At 36.7% G+C, this 24,094-nt stretch overlaps 1 protein-coding gene across 13 annotated transcripts in view; it reads right to left on the bottom strand.

Moving 5' to 3' along the window:
• Positions 1-24,094, bottom strand: part of NECTIN3 (nectin cell adhesion molecule 3) — a 120,324-nt gene that overhangs the window by 81,404 nt on the left and 14,826 nt on the right. For all 13 annotated transcript variants that reach the window (XR_004355029.1, XR_004355028.1, XM_032677762.1 and 10 more), the window contains 4 exons: positions 18,627-18,965; positions 11,107-11,415; positions 9,164-9,281; positions 6,193-6,344 (listed from right to left, as the gene is read on the bottom strand). Coding sequence is in view for 11 of the 13 variants with exons in the window: in XM_032677762.1 (XP_032533653.1) it covers positions 6,193-6,344; positions 9,164-9,281; positions 11,107-11,415; positions 18,627-18,965 (918 nt within the window). In the remaining 2 variants the exon portion in view is untranslated. The remainder of the gene's footprint in view (positions 1-6,192; positions 6,345-9,163; positions 9,282-11,106; positions 11,416-18,626; positions 18,966-24,094) is intronic.

Raw genomic sequence — 24,094 nt, 5'->3', positions numbered from 1 at the left:
CAGTGTTTTACAAAAGCTTTTCCTTAACTTCTGATTCATCCACCAGTTTTCAGGTTGTCCAGTTGCATTATCTAAAAGAACTATTTAGCACATTAATCTTAAATTAATTGCAAATGTATGCTAAATTAAGCATTTGTTTTTATGCATTCCTAGACTATATATAACCATGACACCTGTACTGCCTGTGTCCATACCTCTTACTGTTTGAAGAATGACAAAATAAAGTTGTCCCTTCTTGTTTAAAAGGTCAATTACAACTAAGAACAAGTGAAGTTTTCTGATGTCACCCAAAGATTTTTAAATGTAAAACTTAAGTTGGTTTTTTTTTTTCACTTCCTGTACCAAGCAGGTTTCCCAAACAGAGAAGATCAGGAATGACAAAATTTTTATGTCTACTCCATAATATTTTGCTTGTAAATCACATCTCAAATGCTATCTCCAAATCAAGAAAATGCCACACTTGTCTGTTGGTATGAAAGACAATACTCTTTCATATCAGAAAGCTGTTTAATTACAGTACTTCACATAATCACCAATATATGTTTGAATTCGGAATGCTTTTTACAGAACATTGAGCACAAAATTTTCATTTTAATTGTTTCATATGGCACTTGATTCAAAAGCAACAATTTCCCACATTTTGCTTAGGACCCAATGTTTAACAGCTTTCACTGATGCAGGCTCATGCTGCTGCACAAACTACAACAACATACTAAAATGTCCATGCAGGTCAGGGAGATAAAAGTGGCATAAATTCTAAAAAATATTTGGGCTTAAGTTAAATGCATCTTCATTTCAGTTTTTGTTTCTTACTGTTCTGGGTTCTGTTCACATCCTTATTACATATGCCCTGCAGTAATGAGGACCAGCAAAGACCCCCACAAAATTTCTTCTCCTTTTCCATAGCTATCATCCCCATTAAAACAAGAGACACAATCGAGGAAAGTAAAAACCAGTTTTCTAGTATCAATATACTAAGTCAATCAACTCACTGCATGCACATAAAGAAGCCAAGTTTTTGCTTCAAAGCTTTTGACATAGTTTTCTGCCAAGTAAAGCAAGACTTGCTGTTCACTTCAAATGAAAGCCTAATACCATCTCAAACTAAAGCACCATGGTCCTTGTATACTGCTTAGTTTTTCCTCTATTAATTCTTTTTCCAGATGTTTCCAATAAAAGACAGTACCAACTTTCAACAGTGTGAGTCTGATAACTTTATTTTTTCCTTAAATGACTATTCTTGATCATTTTCTCAACTCTTACAATACAAACAACTTTGCCTGGGAAGGTGAGTTTCTACAATTAATTTTAGTAAAGACATCCAATTAATATGACATGTGTCATGTTCCAAACACCACATCTTCCCACTTCAATCCCCCTGAAGTACCCAGACACTTGAACAATGAGGACCCACCTTTGCTTCTGTGGTAAGTCAAAGCCAACAACAAGCCAAGTGTCAGAAAGATGAATGTGAAAAGAAATGGATGGAGCATCCTTTGAACCAGATCATTAGCTTAAAAATCTTAGGTCAAGTCCTGTCTTGGTATCAATACCAACAAACACATCATTTTAAGAAAATCAACTAGATAACACAGTATTTTTAAACTATAAATCATTTTGGATTTAGCCCACTATTTAGCCCACTATGAAATAATTCAGAGGTAAGGTGACCAGCTCTATAATAGGTAAGATAATTCAATACTGGCACACATCTTCTTTGCTTAAAATGTCAGTTAAGCATTACAGAAGTAGTTTTGGAAGGAAAGTTTTCTTGGATAGTTGTTGTGAATTAATATAGACAAAGTTTGCCTAGTTCCAAAAGTCACAATAAAGTGGCTAAAAGTAGTTCTTCTTATTTAAAAAAAAAACCAAAACAAAACCAAAACACAAACCTCATACGATTCAAAGTGCAAAAATCCCTTTCTTTGCCAAGGACCTGCTATCAATTACTTATAAGCCAAAACTGAGTTGGCTTTGCACAAATTACAAGATCTCTTTGAACTTGTCATTTTCCTAAGTGATAAGTATCTTTCTGTACCCATATTACGTGTATGTTTGCACAGAGACATATTTACCTTTGCTTCTTAACCTGCTGTTGTTGCTAAATTTCACTTACATGGCAAGTACTTAAAAACTGAATAATAATTCAGTGTAGCTGGGTGTTATAAAAACAACCCTTTCTCTCAACTGCTGAAAAGCTTCCATAGCAGCTCCTTTGTAACAGCAGGGAAAGCTGCCTTTCCATCAAAGGAGGCTTTCAGAAATGTCTGAGAAGAACTGATGTGGAAACTTATCATTCTTTCTCCAACCACTGCGACTCTAAAAGTCAAGAAATAGATGAGGACACTGTGTAACCCTCTCTTCACAGTTTCTTGCCTGTGAAGGCTCCACACTGGAGTAGGACATTTCCCTTTAGATTATTTTTCAGTATATGTGCCCCCATGTCTATTTTGGCAGCATGATATGGAGACAGGTACCATCAATCTCTTTCATCAGAGTCAATCATCCACTTTCAGAGTACTTTTGCAGTTTATAGCTGGGATTTCCACACACCAAATAGAAGAATTTGGTATTTCTTTGGGATACAGGAGAAACTTATCATTAACATAAGCTTGAGCACAAAGGAACATTCAGGAAGACCATTAAAGTTTCAAAGTACATCATACCAGGGAGTAAGAAAGTTAATAGTCAGAATATCCTGGGAAGTCCTTTGCTACACAACAGAAAAAAAAAAAAAAGTAGTTTGTACATTAGAAAATAAACGAGTGCCTGAATTCACAATGCTCTCTCAGAACAGAGATTTATTTATGAAGAAACAAAAGTAAAACCAAGGATCAGCCTCTCCTATGTTAATCCTGACAATGCCCACTCTACAAGAGGGTGACCCTGTACTTACAAACCACACCTTCCCAGGACTGCTGGCTAACAAAGGCTGGCTTTACTTTTAACAAAAGCAGTGTCTCTCAAAGGCAGTCATGACAGAGGAAGTCAGCAGGTTCCTATCTGAATGCAAGTCTCACAGGTCACTTCTCCCTTGCAAGTGGAGAAAGGAAAGGCCTCAGTAAACAGTATGAAGGTGAAGGAACATAGAGCCAAGAAAACAAAATTCAATTCCTTGCATAAGAAAACTGAGTAAATCAATACTGCAAGAGCAAGTGCTTTACGTATCAAGTTGACCGTTTGTTTTGAAAAACCTGGCACTACAGGACTATGCCCAGAACTTCAACACTTGAACCCCATGAGAAGCATGACTTGTTTTTGCTTGAAAACTACACAAGAAGTTCAACTTTACATCACTGAATGAGTGAAAAATAGCAAAGATATCAGTGCCTTAAAAGCAATATAAAAAAAGTCTGTCTTCAAATAACATTTGAGTATTTCTCTATCCCTATAAAGATGTATTATCTCTAGTAAATAAAAACTGGTGATTTTACCATTTAGTCAGTATCAACTTCTCTTTTATTTCCCTATTCCACTTTAAGAGTACTAACAAAGTCTAGGAGCACAACAAAACTTATTAAAAATACAGCTTTATTTTTTTAACAATGAATATCAGGACCAAAGGCAATTTTTTTTGCTCAGTTTACATTAAAATCCTACAACAGATTTCAACTTGAGATATTTTTTTTGCTAGCAGTTAAAATAAACTTAACTACCAGCATCGTGACTGTTCAGAAGCATTAACATCATAAATCCTTTTTGACAGTTTTACAATTAAAATTTGAAAGATGGTGTGATGATACAGCTTTGCCCACTAGCTTCAAACTTTCCCTTTGTTTTATACCAAGTTTGGATAAAAGCAAAGATAGAAAAATAAGCTAATTGCTTATTTCATGTTATTGCTGATTGCTTCATGCTGCAGCAGTGCCATGTTTGCCATTACTGGATACCTCGTCAGTTAAGTCAAATATTCAAGGTGGTAAGATTATTTCATAGTTACTTGTCCATCCTGCACCATTAAGGGCATTTCAGCTATTTAAAGAGCCAATCACAATGAAAAGTTATTCTTAAGAGTTACAACAAAATGTGCTTTATATTACTGTCTGAAAACAACATAGGTGTTACACTTATGATTGCCCCACCTTTCTCATTTTTTTCAACTCTCCTATATATGCAAAGTTAATACACAGTGGTATTAATCAGTTTGGTAGCATGATCAACATGAGGTTTTAAAAAACTGAAATTAATTTAATGTCAACTAAAGTTTTGCTGTTACTGGTGCACTTAACTAGGAGAACCATGACTGTATGATTTCTAGCTAGCTGAGGTTCAGCTTTGGTGCTCCCTAAAACCAGCTAAGGTTTGCTAATTGCAAGTAAATCACTGCAGCAAAACAAAGTTGCTGAACAAAGCTGAAAAGCAGTGCTCACGGTAAACAGTATCCATCAGTTCACATCAAAGACCAACTACTGCAGCTTAACTATCTCTGCAGTAAGCTTATTAAGTTCTGTTACATTTGCCATGGGCTACAACACAAGCTGTCACCACAGCCCAACTGGCCTGTACACTTATTCTGCTTTTCAAAAACTTGATTCATTTTAGGAAACACCATATATTACTTCCTGGTTGGCCTATTTTGGTCTGTTAGTTCCAAACATAATTTGAATGATGGCCTTATATCATCCTGCATGACAATCATGGTAAAAAGCATGAGTTCTACTTACAGCAGATGATATTCACAGAACTGACAACTTGAAAAGTGGTGCACTTGAAAAAACTTCCCCCATTCCTGAGAATTAGAATAGGGCTGAAAACAGCTATGAACTGTACTGTTATTTTCTGAGTAAGTGTATTTCAATGTTACAATCCAAGTAAATATTTCACCCTATTTAATGATGATATTTGAATTTTTTTACTTGATGCTTCTCAAAACATGCCAGTCTTTGTTGCTGTTTTGAGACTTCTATGTAGCAATGAATTCTTCTTCATAGAAGCAGAATTAGAACCAAGCATCCAAAAGTAACTTCTCACCAAAGTAACTTTCATAACTTGAAATCTTTTAACTTATATAAAAAAGTTATATATAAAAGGTGTATAAAATTCTAGCTATTAAGTTGTTTACAAATAATTCCACTGTCTCAAACTACTTAGAAGTTTCCCGTTAACTAGGTCACTAACCAGGCAGTTAATTAGAACTTAACTACAATGTAGGCCATTGTGGAAAGCTAGTATGTCAATGTGACTGCAACTCCATCATTTGTTTTAAAGATGCAGACAACTATCAAAAATGAATTCTGACAGATGTGGCTTGAAACATTCTGGACCTTAAGTTTTAGTTTCACGTTCTCACTCTCATCTCCACTCTTAAGTGTTCATATTAAGTTCTTACTAAGGAGTCATCTATGTTTGTATCCATGCCAGCATGCACTCTGACACTTAATTCCCTTATTGAAACAGCAAATGTCAATAACTTATTGAAAAGATTTTAATTTTCATGTTTGTATTATCTTCCTTATAAAAATGACATTAACATTTATTGATCAAGCTACGTATTAGCTAATTTTCCTAATCCATTATGGAAACCTAGAGAGCTTTTTCACACTTGTAGGGCACCATTCACATATACCATAAGTCAAGCTGTTTTTTCACAAAGAAGGTGTCATAGTAAAACATTAATTACACCGTGTTAACAGATACAAGGTTGTGGGCTCCAACAGCAGTGATGCTAAACAGTCACACACCTCTGCTATATTATACTAAGTAGACCAGCAAGTTCTGCATGAGATACTTTAACTTCATGATTCCTGAGAAAATGAGATGAGTAACTGATGTGAAACACATTCAGAACATAACCCTAACTGCCTTAAAGAAGAGCACCTTTGACTTTCCTAAATGTAGTTCATCCCCTCCCAACAACATCTGTTTTTTCAATTTATTACAGACAAGGTGCTGTTTTTATTGCCGTCAATATATCTTGTCAAACACAGGTTAACACTGTAAGAAACAAATCTCAGTTCACCTACCAAGAGAAAGTAATAATTTCAGAAGCACCTCAACTTTAAGAATTTCTACTACATGTTTTTAATTATTAATTTTCCCAAATTGTATTATAGCTCTTAAATCCATACTTCAAATAGGTTTTCACACAAAATGTGTAAATATTTCATGCATCAACTGGCTCTTCAGTTTGTTAATTCAACCACTGACCAAAACACAGTTAACACACTGTCTTTGCTGAGAAGTAAGACTTACCTAATATGTAGACAGTCTTCTGATCACTCCTCTGACCAAGTGAATTAGTCACCTTACAGATGTAAGTCCCAGTGTAATTATAAGTCAATGGGCTGCTGAACTGCAGAGTATTGTTGACAGACAGCAATCCTTCAGGCCACTGTCCATCCAACCTAGAAAAACAGTTATATTTCAAATGTGAATCTTACAACTAGTTTAAATAGAACAGTTTAAAATAATATTTGTAATAGCCTGTAAAGTGAACTTTTCACTGTGCTCTGACATTGTCAGTGGGCTTTTCTTGGACGTTCTCAGTGTACACCTGAACATTTATTTAGTTTTTAATTTCTGTGCCAAATCCTTTAAATGTCAAGTCTGCTGGCACTAGCAAGCTGTCTACAAGTGAAGATTACTACAGCTAAAAAACGTTATCTCAAAAGAACTTGAAGGAACAAGCCAACTCAAGCTCTAAAAACTAACAGTCTAACTAAGAAGCACTTATACTGCTGTCAGGATTATCTGCCTGTTCTTTTGCATCCAGTTGAGCTATCACAATAAATATTTCTGTCCATACATGCTTAATTTTGACTAGAATTTCTGAGCAAGAGTTCAAGCAGTTTCCCCCTCTCTTGACCTGCTTTTTCTCATCCCTCATCACTTCTCTATCCAAATTACAGCACTGAAACAGAATGTGGAGAACATTTGAAGAAACAACTGGTTAAAAAAAAATTTGTTTCTGGTCAACTGGCTTTTCCAACTCTATCAATTTCCCTGTACCACTGCGCCTGAGATTGCAGTAACAATTGGGTAAACATGATGAGAAAGGGGAAAGGGCAAAAGCACTGAAACTATTTTAACAGAGCTGCCAACTGCCCATTAAACACCTGTGTAATTTCATGCCATTGCATCCCATGTTTTATCTAAATATCTATTAACAGCTAACCAGGCCTAAATCAATATGCAAGCATGTGTTCACCAGATCACAGTACCCTGAAAGCATTTAGAAAGCGTGCTTTTATAAACAGCATTGAAAAAAAAGCTACCCAACACCTTAAAATAGGTACTTGATTAAAAAAAAAAACCCAAACCTCCCCATAGTTAACAGCAAAAATGATCTCCAACATATGTAGGTTGAAGACCAAATTCCTACTGCTTTGCTGTGATTATTGCCCAGAACTGCCTCAGCCATATTAAAGCTGACAAAAGTGATCCTTAATTCATTATTACCAGAAGTATCTATTTCAAGAAACATTATACAACAGCCAATCAGTTTGCCAGGTCTACGCTAATAAAATTCTCATACATTCAACATTTTAAAATTACTGACCATGAAAATATCACTATCCCAGCAAGTACAGTGTCATCTTTGATTTCAAGAGATACCATTTTTTGGTATGGTAGTTCTAGAAGCTACTATAATTGGACACCAGTAAGACAGCACACAATTCAACACAGCTACTTTTTGGTTCCTTAAATACTCAAGCTACCCTTTTCTTACATGGATTTACCCCCCCACACACTTGAAGTTCCTCATGCACCACAATATTGCAGCTTCTTTGATAGGTTTTGTTCCTGCTCAAAAAGGTACACCAGTTTTATTCCAGAAGAATCAGCTTTTTTGTAAAAGTTGGTTCCATTTTAACCTTAGGAAGTATAAAAGTCACCTCTGAAGCTTGAAGTGCTTTAAATGTATTTAAATATGTTTATTTCCTCTGGAATTTCAGACAGAGGTAGTATTGATTAGCTTTTACATATGTCTCAAATTCAAATGAGAGAACTGAGAACTCAGTGCATCTGAAGAAACAAGTGGTACTGCTGTTTAGCTGCAAGCCTGGCAAGCTTTTCTGAACATAGGAATTTTTATGTGCTGAAATTTCTCACCATGCTGATTTTGAGCTAAACCTGGGATGGGCATGGCAGTCTACTGTAGCAGTAGGTAAAGCACACATTTTACTAAAGTTAGTTTAGCATAGCCATGCCACTCTGAAAATTTCAGTGGCTGGTTTTAGGATTGAGTCAGTTATAGTAATGTTTTCTTTTCCTGCAATACTGCCATCAAGCAACTCCAAACTTATCAATACAACATTTTCAATTCATGTCATGACTACTCTTCCTCTACATTAAGTTATATCCACCATTGAGAAGGTAGGGAAATTGATTACAGCTTCAAATAAATATATATTCCCAAATATTTACCAAGAGAAGCCACTATAACAGTTACAAATAAATTCACACTATCCTTAGGAAAGTTATTCCCTTTTCTACAGGCAGCAAGTAAATCTAAAAGGGCTGAGTTTATTTATTTTTTTTTTTCTTCACAGGAAAGACTTATCTGTGCTTGCTTTTATTGTCCTCCTTTGTCTCTTGCACAAAGTACAGCCATGGCTGCAAAAGCCAAGCAGTACACTTCAGAGTAGGGTCTACCTAATTCACATATTCATGAAGTGTGGCTGCTATGTTCAATTTTTTATTTTACTAGACACATGTTCAAGACCTAGTTTCCATCATGATGGATTCATTGGCAACTACTTGAGCACTTTGAAAAACATGACAAATTCTGTAATTCAGTAAGCCATCACAACTGTAATTTTCAGATTTTAAAATGCAGATACAGAAAAGTCTGTTCCAGTGTTTACAATCTACTCTCAGTGACGATAAAACAGAACTAATAAAAAAATAGTTGGATCCCTACTAGACTTACTGGTCTTTGTTCTACATGCTGCAGCATACACAGTTTAGTCTACTTTGAGTAACTAAAGAGACTTTACCCTGAGAGTAATGACAAACTGTTCAGGCATGTAAATTTACAAGATATCCACCCACCCATATTCATACATACACATATCTTGTATTCTCCTTTTAAATGGTTGGATAAAACCATTACAACCCAATATAAGTCATATACTCTTTGTTTTCAAAACATGCATTTACTGTAAGCTAAGCAATTATACCACTTGAATCATGTGGCAAGTCCCTTTATATAAATATTTACCTGATCCACATAAATTCCATAGGTAATGGATTTGCATCAGCATTACATTTGAGCTGAACGTTCCCTCTTCCAATGAACCAGTTTCCATCATAGCCAGTTACTGAAACTTCTGGGGCATCTGACAAAAAAAGATTCCATCTATCAATCACAATTTTTTTGTTAAGAGTGAATTGTGTCTAATGGTCAGATCAGTGGAGCAGAAGGGGGCTTTTTTGTTTTTTGAGTTTTTTTCTTTTTTTGGAGGGGAGGGAGGAAGTGGGATGTGTGCTTTCGTTATTGTTTGTCTGCTTTTAATTTAAAGACCACCAGGACCACCAAAATACAGAGAACGCAATGCAGTTCCAAGCTACAGCATAATTTATGTAGCAATGAACAAGTTGTTTTTATCAGTGCAACTTTCCCCATGTTTTCAGCAACCGTACAACACCTCGGGGAAGTGAGAGGACTTCAGAAAAAAAGAATCCATTTCATTCTTTTGGGAAGTGAGGAACGGTAATTTCGAGCTACTTCTCACTAAAAAGATACAGCAAAGGGTCAGAAATAGCCTTTGGAAAAACCAGGTAATTAGGAAATCACTAAAGAGTTCACAGATGCCAGTTATAATGATTAAGTTATCCACTGGCACCAATATGTAGAATTATGTTTTTAAGGCTCTAAAAAGCAAGGAGGTGATGTCAGATAAGCCAGAGACACCCAGCTGAAACATTCAGAAGCCACAGAACAGAGAGTATGATTTAGTATAAGCTCCTACAGCAGTGAGGGAGGAGCAGTGGCAAAAGCTGTGTCAGGGAAGACTGAGGAACACACACTGCTTCTCACTTGCTGCTGTGTTACTATACCATTTTGTTAGAAATTCTGAAACATGCCTTAACACTAATTTCAGATAAAAATATTTAAGATCAATTTGCATCCTCATTTCACTTTAAATATGAAACTTTATTCTCTTATTCACTGTTTGAGACAATGATGGGAAAAAAACACCTTTAGTTCTATTTCTGTATCAATGGCACTTCAATCTGTAACTTCAAGACTGGTAAAATAAAGCAACACTAATCACTATTTTATGCCAAAATAAGTGATTCTTTACTAAACGGAATAAAAACTAGATTCTAGCCAAACAAAAATAGCAAGTCTACTTTTTCCAGCCACTACATTTCTTCTAATTGAACTGACAGACTTCTATGATTTAGGAACTTTAAAGCAGCACACAGCTGAGACAGGATAATAAAAGAACAACTTGAAAATATTTGGTTTTGGTCGCATATGCACTGTCTAACAAAAAAAGAGTCACATGACTAAAGTTTGTCTTAACTGGTTTTAGGTAAGCAGCACTGTAAGCCATCTCATGTGTTTTAAAGCCACACATTTGTTAAACAAACCTGGCACACATTTCGATTATATAAGCAACCTGAAGCTGAATATCAAATGTTAAGAATGTATGTATTATGTTCCTGTTTCTTTATGCTAATTAGAATGGACAAAGCTTAGTGATTAATCTGAAAATAACTTACTGACCATAAGGCCTGCTTTCAACTTGTCATCTCAAACATGAATCTTCATTAAAATTCTCTTTACTATTGCTGAAATTAAGACACTATAAAGAGCTTACAGATCAACTGAGTTTGTTATTTTGTCAGTAATCTTTGCATTTTATTTTTAAACACAAATAATAATGTTTACCCATGATTCAATATCCCAAACAAACAACAGAAACAAACATAACAGTATTTTAGCTTCATAACTTCATTGGCAAAACAGAGACCCCAGGTTTCTACTCCTGCCTGACCTGCCTCAATCACAGCTTAGATTTCTGTAGAGTTTTCATTTCCTTCATTTTCCTGAAGCAGAAAGTGCTCATCTCCTTCCTGTGGAAGGTATACACTGAATTAAGAGGGTGGTTGTAAGAGATACACCAAGCAGCAACTACCTTACAGAATACTTACACTGTATGTCCAACACATAAGGGTATCGGATCTCCTTTTCCAAAGCAGGGTGCCTCACAACACAAGTTATGTGTCTTCCTCTTGCAAACCGTGTGGGGATAATCTCGTACTGGTTTACAACTGTCACTGTTCCATTTGGAAACGGAGCAAAGGTGGTTCTGTTTTGACCAAAACCACTGGGAAGGCCTCCTTCCCAGTCAATCTGTGCAGCAGGTTTTCCAGTGGCTGCTGTACAAGTGGCTGCTATTGTCCAGTTTGCACCATCTATTAGAGGGTTTGGTCCTTTCGTTAAGCTCACAACAGGTTCAACTAGGCAGGGGAGAAAAAGCAAATTTAGACAAGAAAGACTCCACATCTTTGAAACTGTCACTGTGGAAGAGTCAAACAAAATCTAATCCATTTGCAAAAGCCTAGGCTAATCAGATATCCCAGAAATAAGCTCAGAGGTGATTGCTTTATGAAGATTTTGCCCGCTGACACTATTCACCTTTGTCCGCTCATCCAAGTTTGGAGCTGTTCATTCACTACATTTAATGCACTGACAGGGAATTCCAGTGTGGATAGGTCCAAAACGCCAACTACAGTGCTCCAGTTGTAGTGTCTGACAACAGACAGCTTAAAATATTAAGTTCAAACTACACTGCAATTTCTTTTCAAAAAGCTTAGATTCTGCTGCCTTTTCAAGCATTCAAGTATTAATCTATACCACCAGTTTATGTCATTTCAAAGCTACCTCAGTGTTTTAACACCCAACATTAAGAGTTTAAGCTTTTGTTCATCAGTACAATATAAATGACTTCCATGCTGCAAAGGACACTCAACCTCCAAAAAAGCATTATTCTATATACACACGCCACACATTGAATATAGAGTCTACTGTGTATGTGCAAATACATACTGTGCATGTAATTTTATATAAAATTTACATGGTTTTGATACACAAAGAAATTGTTTTTAATTATTAATAAAATTCTGCCTATTCTTGCCTATTCACAAAAATATATTTTGGTGAATGAATCCCTATAAAAGTAAAAAGTCTGAACTCAGTACTACACCCAAGACACATGGGAGGATGTGACCTCGTTGTAAAACCACCCCAAAATTTTGCAGATTTAGGCAACACACTTCACTATAAAAGGAAGTTTAGTTCCTTATGTACAAGTCTACTGCTGAGGGCTGTAGACTGAAAAGTTTTGAAAAAATTCCTTTTTCGTTTAACAGGGTTTTTTTTCAGCCCTATACAAGCCATCCACCAGTTGCAGTCTAAGCCAGAAATACTATCTGATGCTTCAGACACAAACCAACGTTGTGCTTTTTTAGAATAGCCCATTTGTGTCACCAACATTGTAAGATACAGGTTTTGCAGTAGAGTAGCAGCCTATTACATAATGCTCGTCTCTTGCTCTTATCAGGCTGCTAGGAGTCCTCTAGGGCAGGTCGTCCCTACACACCATAATTCTTCAGAATCCACCTCAGTGGACCAGCACTCACTAATCACAAAGCAAAGACAAGTCTTGCAACTTCTGTGCCTTTCAGGACAAGAAGGAAAAATTTAGTTCATGGAATTTCTTTCCCAGAAGTTGAAGCTGAGCCACGCACACAACTTGAAATGAAATAGAGCAGAGATCACCACATCTGGCAAGATACTTCTCCAACTACCTATACATTCCAAAGATAGCTGGATATCAAATATTTTCTTTCAGCTGGAGTGAATTCAGTGCCAGGATCAGTCTGTGACTGTTTTCTGCTCAATCTAACACTGCTCATGTCTGAAGAAAGTAGTTTATTATTTGCTCAATTACACTAAAGGGAAAGGCAGCTACTAAACAGATAACCTTATAAAAATGTCTTTTCTGTTCTATGATTGGAAGAGCTTAAAGAATATAAATCACCGTGAAATTGAAGGTTTTTTGGGCCAATACTGAGAGCAAATTATTTTCTACTTTGTTTCTCTGAATGCTTACCCTCTGTGATTTGTTAGTGACCTTACTGTAAATAAACCAACAGCAGGGGTTTTATGCCAAGTTCTACACTCACTCTCCTATATCTGAAGCATCTCTAATGGAGCTTCTTTCAAATCTGATTCCCTGCTCTCCAACACTAGCAATAACTAGAGCTTTCTGCAATAAGCCTGGAGCATTCTATCATCTGGAAAAAAAAAAGGCCTTTAAAACCTAATATGGAGAACCTGACAGTACACAGCTTTGTTATTTCACCCACAGTTTGGTTTCCATGTTTGTTCTCCCCAAATAACTAGTTGTAACTTTTTCAGTAGCTTCTGTAGTACTAATAAAAGGCAGATGTAAACACTTAAATTTACATTTAGAATTCTATAAGCATAAAGATATTAATTTTTGCTGTATCACTCCCTGCCTGAGATCTCTGTACAGTGAAATCAATTAAATAAGCAACTATCAGTAGCGTTTCATGCCAGCAATATAGAGTCAAAGAATTTCAGCTGGAAATAAAGTTTCATATATTCTATTCCTCTGATAAAAAAAGTACCTAGCTGCAGAATTTTTCTTCCACCTCTTTGTAAAGGGACACATAAGTAAACAAGAACTCTTAACTACGGTACCAGAGATCTCCAGATCTAAAGCAGACTATTCAGTTCTCTTCTTTTAGAAAAAAAAGTCTACAAGTATTAAGTGACAGTAGCCAGAAAGCAGGATAGACTAATTAAAAAAGCCCACTTTCTGCTAAGATTATCATTATTAGGAAAAAAGCCTATTTCTCAAGTGGTACCAAATATTTGTGAGATAAGCTAGTTCATTATGTAATACTTAGTTTTACGCTTGTCAACGAGACACAAAGTTGAACTATTCAAAACTATTCAACTCCATAAAATACTTATTCCCAATCTAATGTGTTTCAGTGCTTTAGGGTTTTTTTTATATTTCACAAGTGTTTAGGTTTCTACTGTCACATCTTCCCATTAATTATGAGTCTTGGACTACACACCAACTACAAGATAACTAAATAGCCACATACTAAAAAGCAGACAGAAACTGCAGTCAGGATCCTTATTTCTATAGTTTATCGTTCAGAATTATCATTTGTCCCAGCAACTGTAGCAAAACCAGCAGAAACCCAGCTAGTTATTTTACATGTTACATATATTCTACATGTATAGAGATCTCATATATATATATATATATATATATATATTCTACAGCCTCTCTAGATGTTTCCTTCATGGATTTAGAGAAGTATCCGGCAAATGAATCCATAATGACAAGGGGCCATTGGCACCTCACCTCTCTTGATGGGAAACAATTATACCACTTTCCATTTGGATAAAGGATTACCCAAAAGAAGGAGTTTGGAAGGGGTTTTTGTGGTAGTTTTTTTCTTACCTTTTTTTTGGAAAGTGTAACTTCTACATGCACCAACTCTTGCAGCAGTCCCCTTTTATCCCTGGAGCATTCAGTGTGCCACCTGAATCATACTGAAACATGTCCTACAGACTTTCATTGCTCACAGTGCTGGTGGTGGACACATGAAGGCAGCTGGGAGAGCATTAGAGAAGCTGCTTCACCCATTCGGTAGAAACATTATGCTCTTTTCAGGTCAAATGAAAAAGATGGTGAAGTGCTTTGTTTGGGAAAGGAAGCCACCAATCCCACAGAGATCCAAAAGCAGAAGAGTCCTGCTTCCACAGTGTAAGAGTTCAAGGGCAGTGATGGTTTCTGCCCTGCCTTTAAATCATCAACTGAGTAGATACACTGACTGAATGGACAGAGGTCACTGCCCATCGATCATTTCATTCATGTAAATTAGAAGAATAGTCACACAAATCTAAAGCAACATTATGGCATGAATCACATTTGTGTTATAAAGATATTTAAAGTCTCACCTAAATTGCACATACTCACTCGTGACCATTACCTAATTTAACCCTACTTATTCTACCTTCATCTTATGTTCAACATGGACCTCTCCCTGCTCAAGTCCTTACACTTCACAGAAAATCAAAATAAAGCATTCAAACAAGAAAGAGCCTTAAATCTTATTGCATTAAGTTTCCAGGCCTCAAAGTTTCTTCTTGATTTTAAATATTTCATAAGCCTTTTTCAGCTGTTGCTGTTAGTTTTAAAACTTTTCTTCTGCCATTGTGCACAGGAGGTCTGGACAAAATTGGAATGATTACAACACAAACAAGATTATTTCCTCTTGCCATTAAATTCACTAATTCCTTGGCAACAGCATGACACTGGGAATGTTCCTTCTTCATTGCAACTGACATTTACTTGAATAACTTCTTTCCAAAACAGTATTTCTAGCCTTTATTTTCTCTCCCTTCAAAACCAGCAGCTTTATATTTCTGTGTACCTTATCCTGTTGGATAATTAATCCTTAATTATTGACTTTAGGTTGTTTTGGTTTTGCAGTTTTGGGTTTTTTTTTTGTTTGTTCATTATAAGACCAGTCAGACCAGATAACTTTGTTATCTACTTGATACTTTTTCTTGACCCAGAATGTTGTGTGGTACTTAATGTGTATATCTCAGACACTTTTTAACCATCATTACTTTATTAGAAGTATCTGAGAGGATCCAGTTTCTATACTGTCTGACACGCAACTTCTTCTGATTGCTAATTTTAAGAATTTCTACATGAGAGTGTCTGGGATCTATTCATGGTGACAGACTTACACCTTTGACACTCACCTGCACAGCTCATTGTTCACTTGCAGCATTGGTAAGAGCCAGGCTGCAGAAGAACAAGACCTCCTTTATCGATATCCATGTTGAGAAATCTGACTTGGCAAGACAGCAGAGTCAAGCCAAACCAAGTATTTAAAACAGTCACGTACAGCACTCAACTTGGCAACATAAAAATTATGTCAGCTGTGCAAGCTGACCTGTCACAATCAGTCTCTTCTGCCTCAAAACACCACTTTGGTCCATTTGGTCAGTGTCTTTTAAAAAACAGCATGCCACAAAACTATTTGTGATTTTTTGCTCTAGTTTAATGCAGTTAAGTTTGAAGAAACAACATTGTAGACAAGTTCAATATACCTATTTGACCCTAAAAGCATTTTCATATTTTTACTGTCTTAACCTCTTGTTTTAAAATGCATTTTCTTTAAGACAGTATGGGGCACTAAACAAAGAAAACTGGGTGCAAGCAAAGTCACCAAATGTGGAAAGTTTGCTACGCTTAAGAACCATAAGAGAAGTTCTAAACATGGTGATCAGTATACTGTGGCAAAACAAAGGGCATTTTATCTTGTAGTTATTTTTTTCTTCCGTTTGTCTTCAGTGTCTCTGTCTTACAGTGTAGAAGCACCTACTACATGATGAAGCATGTCCACTACATATGGGAAGGAAAATAATTCTTTGCTAAATAGGAACAGATTAGAGACTAGGAAAAAAGGCAATGCTGCTTGGATTGGAAACAGTTTCGGCCCTAGGACAGGAACTTTTCTCTCCTCACTTAAGGGAGAGTTTTTTAGACCAGTGGGAAAATGCAGTCAGACTAAAGCTGGATTTTAAAGTTACATCAACTTTTAAATTTGATTACAGCTATTCCATGCCTTACGACTCTGCTGAGCTTGGAATTGCCGAGCTCAGGACAGCAAAGCTGACAACTTATTCATTTACATGCATATCCTAAAAATCATTAATTCCCAATATTTTTACTCTTTAAGTCTGCATTTCAGTGCAGTAAAAGGCTTCCAGAAAGACAGAAAAATACGTAAGTTCTGTGGCCAGTGGAAGCCCAATTGAGGGTGGGCTACCAAGCTGTACATGCAAACCAAGCTGCTGCTAACTAGGATGGAAAGGCATCTTTGCAAATAATAGCTGGGCTTTCCAATTCAGAGATTGATATCAAGTCACTGAGAGGCTTAACAACAATGGTAACCATCTGCATCAACTATGAAAAATAACCTACGATCAGAAGCACTTTATGCCTGACAAATACTTTTCCTACTCCATTAAAACTGCAATTTTTTATAATATATATCTAATCAAGCAAATTGTGGTCCTTCCACATTTTCAAATGCAGAATAATAAATACATAGGACATACATTTGCTTTCCAAGTGTGTCCTCAGGTTCTCCATGAACCTGAAATTTCAAGGACAAAATGGACACAACTAGTAATACGATCTGAAAAAAAAATCTTGGGAACTGACTCGAAAAGATGAGGCAGAACAGTAAGAACCTCCCATGTATATTGGTAAGGTACAATCGTGGAAACCTGAAGTCAAAAGACTGCTACAACAACCACAGCCACGGCCACTTGCAGTACATGGAAAAGAGAGCCATAAAACTACATGCTTTGTACATCACATAGAATTTTGGTCAACTTACTTGCTTCAAATGGGGTTAAGCCAGTTGCTTTGATGTGTTTATTTTGCCCCACCTTGTGGTGAAAACCAGTTTACATGCTGTGCAACAGCCATCTGATTAATCTTATTGAGTACTCTACTATCTGTTTACAAAACCAGTCATTGAGGACCACCTCAGATGTAGACATTACCATGACTACTTGCAGTAGATATAGAAGTACCTTTCTCTACTACAAGAAGGAATACTACTACAAGGAGAGGGCAAGTCAATAATAGGTTTTCAAGTTTCAGGGTAATCATTTTACCTCACACTGCACTACCACCTAAGTCTACCTGTGCTTCAGTAGTAATTCCTTATGACAGCAATACTCAACCCTCAACAAGAGAGACTAAATTAGCATCAGTGAAAACCCAAGTTTATGAAAGCTTTGCATTATGACCACCCACAACCAGTCAAGAGCTTAAGTTGCCTCTTTCGTCCCACAGCTCCCAGCAGGCAACTAGACAGTTTTGCTTTACACATTTATACTATGCAAAGAACAATTTACATCACCAGCCCCAAGCAGCTACATTAAGTTACCATGTTAGCAACACATTTATAGAATAATTTGAGCGGGAGGGGACCTTTTAAAGGCCATCTAGTCCAATCCCCCTTCACCTGTATCAGGTTGCTAAGAGTCACATCCAACTCGACCCTGAATGTTTCTAGGCATGGAGCATCTGCCACCTCTCTTAGAACACTGACCTCATTACAGACGATGGATTATTTCACTGAGACAATTGGTCATCAGCAGGTTTTAAACAACACTTTTTTTTTCCTGAAAACTGGTGACTACCCACAGCACTATCTGAGGGAATTTATAAGGGAATTTACCCACCATGGTAGCTAAAGCAGCATTCAGCAGCTTCTCAGCACACACACACGAGCCCATGGTATCAGCATTGCCCAGTCAAAGTTGTAAAGCCATTAAATGTTCGTATTGGCACAACACTTAAATAGGAACTGGTTATTTTATCTTTTAATATCTAGACAATCAACGAGCAAGTTCTAAACAAGCAAGACCTAAAAGAAGACTTCTCAATGACATTAGTAAGAACAAGAAGATACCTGTAATAGAAGACCAGCAAATACATATTTTGCATATTCTTTGTGTTAAAAGGTAAAATACAACTTATTAGTAAGTCTGCAGAACTTCACCTTCTTTCATAAAGAAGTTGACTTACCCAGTACTGTTACAGTTGTCGATGACTGTGTATTTCCAAGTGGGAATGTAACTGCTTTGCAAATATATTCTCCTGCATCAGAAAAGCTTACATTTTTTAAAATGATTGTTGCATCAGTAAGTGAGTAGTTTTTAAATGCCACTCTTCCTTGGTATTCTCCTTGAACAGATATTCCATATTCAGGATGATGAACAGCAATAGTCTGTGAACTTTTCCCATATATCTTCTCCCAAGAAACTTGTGTTATTGTTTCATTTACATCAATTATGCATTTCAGTGCAACCTTCTTCCCCCAAACTGCTGTCACATGTGGATCAACAACTGGTCCAGCTAAGGCACCTAAAAACAAAGCAATTGTTAGTTGGGACACAAGAAGATTATGTCTCGGAGCCTTCACATTAAGCCTCCTTCAGTAATTAGCTTGGCTTTTTAAAAGACAATTCCCACTTTCTTCTGAATAACTGATTCACAGCAGTGTAGAAATACTACAGAAGCATGCTTCAAGCAAAAACATCAAAGCTAGGCATAGACTGACCATTTTTTAGAGAATACTATTACCAATACACAACTTCCTATAAAAACAACCTGACAGTTGTGCAACTGGTGTAACAGCCTTGTGGAAATTTAACTAGATATGAGCATTGTGTGTATTCAGATTTACTGAAAAAAGCAATAACCAGACAATGGTACTGTAGCAGCCTACTTACTGATCCAGAGCATCAGGTAAAAACTGAAGTTAAATGACTGCACTTGTTTCTGTTTTCAAAAGACAGAACTCTTAATAAAGCTTAATTCAAGAAAAATCCATGAGTGTAACTTCTACCACTTACCATACCAGTAACTACAATTAAAAACCAAACAAGAGAACCCCTATCAAACCCCTACAGACTACTCCATATGACAACCAATCTAAGAACTCAATTTTAACTTCCCTATCCTAATTTCTAACAAAGACATGTACCATCATACATATGCAATCTTTCTGCTACCCTGCAGTGTGATGTCTTCACACTAGATCTTCCCTCACACAGTAAATATGCAAGAGTGGGCACAGTCAAGTGCTTGCATGAGATTCAATGCATTTCCACTTAATACCTAAAATACCTTCCACAGAAGCAACTATGTTCTGAGCTCAGCATTTTACACCACGCTCCTTTCAAAAAGGGGAAATCCATCAGGACAAAACAGTTCAATCAATCACTGGTTTGTTATTTCTTTTGCCAAACAGATGCTCCAGAAACTTCACCCTAGTTCTCTTGAAGCAAACTAACATGATGAAAAAGAACCCAAGTCTTGGTCCACACTACTTCTTTTTCCTGTGCTTAAGTTTTAATAGAGCCATTGCAGATGCTCCAACCCTCTCTCCAGTTACCGAATCAGTACTCAGGCTGTTACTGAGGATGTTCACCCCATGGAACATGATTCAAGTCTAAATTTTAATAGTCCCATTTTCATAGGCAGGAAGGGGTCATTCAACCTGAGATATGAACCACCTTTTCACCCACCAAGTTCACACAAAAGACAAGCCATGTATTCAAGACAGAAGTCTTTATGTGCCTTTATGTATGAGTCCACTGCTAAAAGACTTCCATTTCCCATCAATTGATTCTTCATTGTTCAAACCATAACTGAGTCCACGAAGACACCCAAAAAAGTGACTTAAAGAGTCAGCTATGGATTCCTTCAGTATAAAATTACTGACTAACATCAACAGGATGAACACCTTAATCTGCACAAATAAAAAACTAAGCCAAAACTTTAGACCAAGATTGTTGACATGCCAGACGCTAAGGGCTGGTGATGGGACAAAAATTAGCCTGAAAACTCAAAAAAAACCTGAATGCATTTCATATAGAGAGTATCTGCCATGACTAATTCAGAAGTAATGCAAGTATATTTTGTCTAGTCTTCTCATGCCTCTTAACTAACACTGTTGTGTCAGACACTGAAGAGAGGGCAACTATTTGCACACTAACTGAAATGCACAGAAATCTGCCCAAATTTTGTCTCCACTTGCCACTGCTACATTTAAGCATAAGGTGAAGTGGTTCTTAAAAATTATTTGACTATTGTTTTCTACATTATTTATAAGGCTCACAAGTTACATTTCAGCAATGTATTCCAGAATGTACAGGATATATCTATTCTGTCATGTCATTTATGTAAACAAAAACACACTTGCGTTCAGAAATCAGCATTTTGCAATATTTGAATCTTAACCTGTACTAAACTTCAGCATAACAATCAGCTGTATGTAACTCCAACAAACTTAGCATAGGAAAGCCCTACAAGTGGACTTACAAAAACTGCTCAGACTTCTGGGAAGGTAACAAAGCGAACTGGAAAAACATCCCAGTTAGTTGACCACACAAGTTCTTTTGTTTCCCCTTTTTTTTTTTTTTGGACAATTCTACTCACAGTAATTGGAGGCTTTAGCTACATAAAGATGACCAGGGTACATTTAAAAACTCAATACTCGACAATTTTTCCACCAAGGAATTCTTCTAACAGCTTGCTTGTGCTATGAGAACATTGTATTCTCACATAAATTGCATGAATATTTTCAGAAGTCAAACGTTTTCGTTGCTGCTCCTACTTTCAAGATTTACATATTGAAACGAGCAGCATAAATACACATTCATATACATAAACACACTTGCAGTTATAGAATGTTGATCAGCTACATCTTTTTCATTCACCTTCAACAGCAAAGGAAGTAAAGCCAATAGATCACTACTCCAAATTTTATGCATTTATCTCATCTTCTGACAGATGCTCAGACTCTGAAGACAAAAAAAAAAATAAAACTTATCTATGCAAATCATCTAAACTGAACTTACATATAGTTTGTATAACAGTACATAGACTCTAAAATGTTTCAAGTTTTAGGGAGACCACACTGATGTTTTCTATCCACTGACTTCCCACAGGTTATTTCCACAAGACAATAAAGCCAAACTGCAGAAGAGCAGAAAACTGAAGTTTTTCCCTCTATCAGCAAGTTATTCAGTTCACATCTGGCCTTAGCACACACTAATGGCAGGGAACTAAGAAGAGTTCCAATCAAGAATGGAGCAGAACAACAAGAACATCCCATTTTGGTGACAGCAAGTTGCTACGTCAGCAGAACTTCCCATGAAAAACCCTTAAGGTCAGGCTGAGCATTACTGTTAGGTCAGTTTAATTTCAAATTACATCAGAAAGCTTAGACTTTTTCTTCCAGTCCTCCTCCTCCTCCACTCACCAGGCACCCAAGAGACCCCCAACCTACAAAAACTCACTTGTTCTCTTCCCCTTTTAACCTTCTGAATGAGCTCTGTCGATCACAAGCAGCAATGCAACAGAGGCAACGAGCACAGTCAATGAGTCCAGTGGTATTTTCAGATGTATTTAGCTGGAAAAGCAAAGCACTTAAGGACACTGCAGAAAACAAGCCTCAATTTGAGGCTTTATAAAAACATATGGTTAGATGACTGGGAAGAAGTCAGTGTGTGTGTCTTTTGAGTACCAGGACATGATCAAGTTCCTGTGTCAAAAAAAGATCAGAACCAAGGAATAGAAGAAATTCAAGATTAAGTAGTACAAAATGCCTCAACACTAGCTTTCAATTAGAACTGTTAAGCAAGTACTTAGGAAAAAACCTGCACTTACATCAAAGAGAGAGTATTATAACCTAGCGTTCCTCCTGCTTAAGGATCTGCTTTATCACAATCCTTACTTGGAGTTCTAGTTCATCAATCAATTTTTTGGGGGAAAGTGAGCTTCTATAAAGATTTTTTTGTACCTTTTTTTTTTTTTTTTACTTTTTTTTGTACAGTACTTGCATTATTTTTTTAAAGAAGAAAACTGGAGGTATATTATTTCCATGTCAGAGAGCAATTCTTAAAACCTTATTCAGTGTTTATCATAGTAACATAACAGGCATGCAAAAGCCTGCCAGAATGCAAAAAGTTTTGGTGAAATGAGGCATAGCAATTCAATAGTCTGAAGCTGAGACTATTGAAATCCTCGGGCTTTCTCTCAATCAAAAGTTAACTGCTGCTGAAGCAGGGGTTTTACTCAAAACACCAAGCTCAAGACAGACAAATTCTCAGTTAAGTGCTGTCACAGGATGTTCTGCACAATTTTTAAGTACTCTGAACCTCCACCTGCTGCTCCTAAGGGTACAGATGATGACCTATCACACCATTCTAACAAGAGGTTTGTGTCACTCTGCTCCTTCATTCCCCACAGCTGATGGACCGGATGGTCAGTTATCTTCCAGTTGTTGAATCAACATGTTAATCTACAGAGAGACACCAAGCATAAGTAATATTTGTGAGGAAGGCTACAGCAGCCATTCATAAGACATCATCCAGAGCCCACAGAGAGGATTCACACTGCCTGTTAGAAGGCCACACAATGCAACACTGGACAAAGAACTCTCACCCTAACACAAATGAGTCAAGATGACAAAGTATGCAAACCTCTACAGCACCACAATAAACAATTATCAGCAAGACTCACATTTTCACCACGTAAAACAACAAAACAGATGTAAAAAGGGTATTATACTCCAGTGCAACACAAAGTTGTAACAAGTAGTTACAACTCGGGGTTTAACACTAACACAGCTGGGCCCAACTCATGAGTTGGAGCTTCGAAGCAGCTCTGCCCTTGAAGTCAGGCTGGCTGTTACCCATTATTCTTATTTCACAATGTTACAACTGATGCTTCTGTTCTAGTTTCAGTAACTCCACAGAAGACAGTGACTGTGCCCCTGCATACTGTGCTTCCTACCATGCTGCACAGACCTTTAGTATCAAGCAGCAGGAAACTAAATACAATCTAAGAACACTAGAGGAAGTTAAAAAAGAATATTAAGCTCATTTTTCAAATTCAGTTGGGAGGGACACTCTTAGAAAACCAATTTTATAAGGTTAAAGCTTTAAATCTAACTACTCACCAAGAATGTTTACAAAGTCCTGTGAACTTTAAAACTTCATCTGGCATTTCAATTTAAACCATATTAAAATCAATGTCCATTTTACATGTTCTTACATTATAATCTTATATATATATTAATACATAGTGAATTAAGACATTCATGTTTATCCTGATACTAAGCTTTCAGATGTTTACAAAGACATGCTGAACTAATAAGTGAGGCATGCTATGAGGCAGCTGGACGTTCTTCCGCAGTGAATATTTCCAACTCTGTTCAACCAAATCTTCCAATCCCACCTCCTTTAAAAGGAAATAAGCAAGACAACGAGGTACTCTTTTTCCAACAAACAGGCCAGGCACAAAAGCAGGACTGGAGGAGAACATCTCATTCTTAGTCCCACTCCCTTAAAAAAACTAGTAGTAAGAGTAAACAAGTAGCTCCAAAGTTATCCATAAAAATACACACCAGTAACCAACACAATACTCTTCCTAACCAACAGAAAATGCTTCACATCCACATTTAAATAAATTCAAATCCCTGA

Source organism: Chiroxiphia lanceolata, chromosome 2 (genome assembly GCF_009829145.1).
Source record: "Chiroxiphia lanceolata isolate bChiLan1 chromosome 2, bChiLan1.pri, whole genome shotgun sequence".
Lineage (NCBI taxonomy): Eukaryota > Metazoa > Chordata > Aves > Passeriformes > Pipridae > Chiroxiphia > Chiroxiphia lanceolata.
Note: the sequence above shows the minus strand (reverse complement) of the source record. Positions and strands in the feature narration are given on the sequence as shown.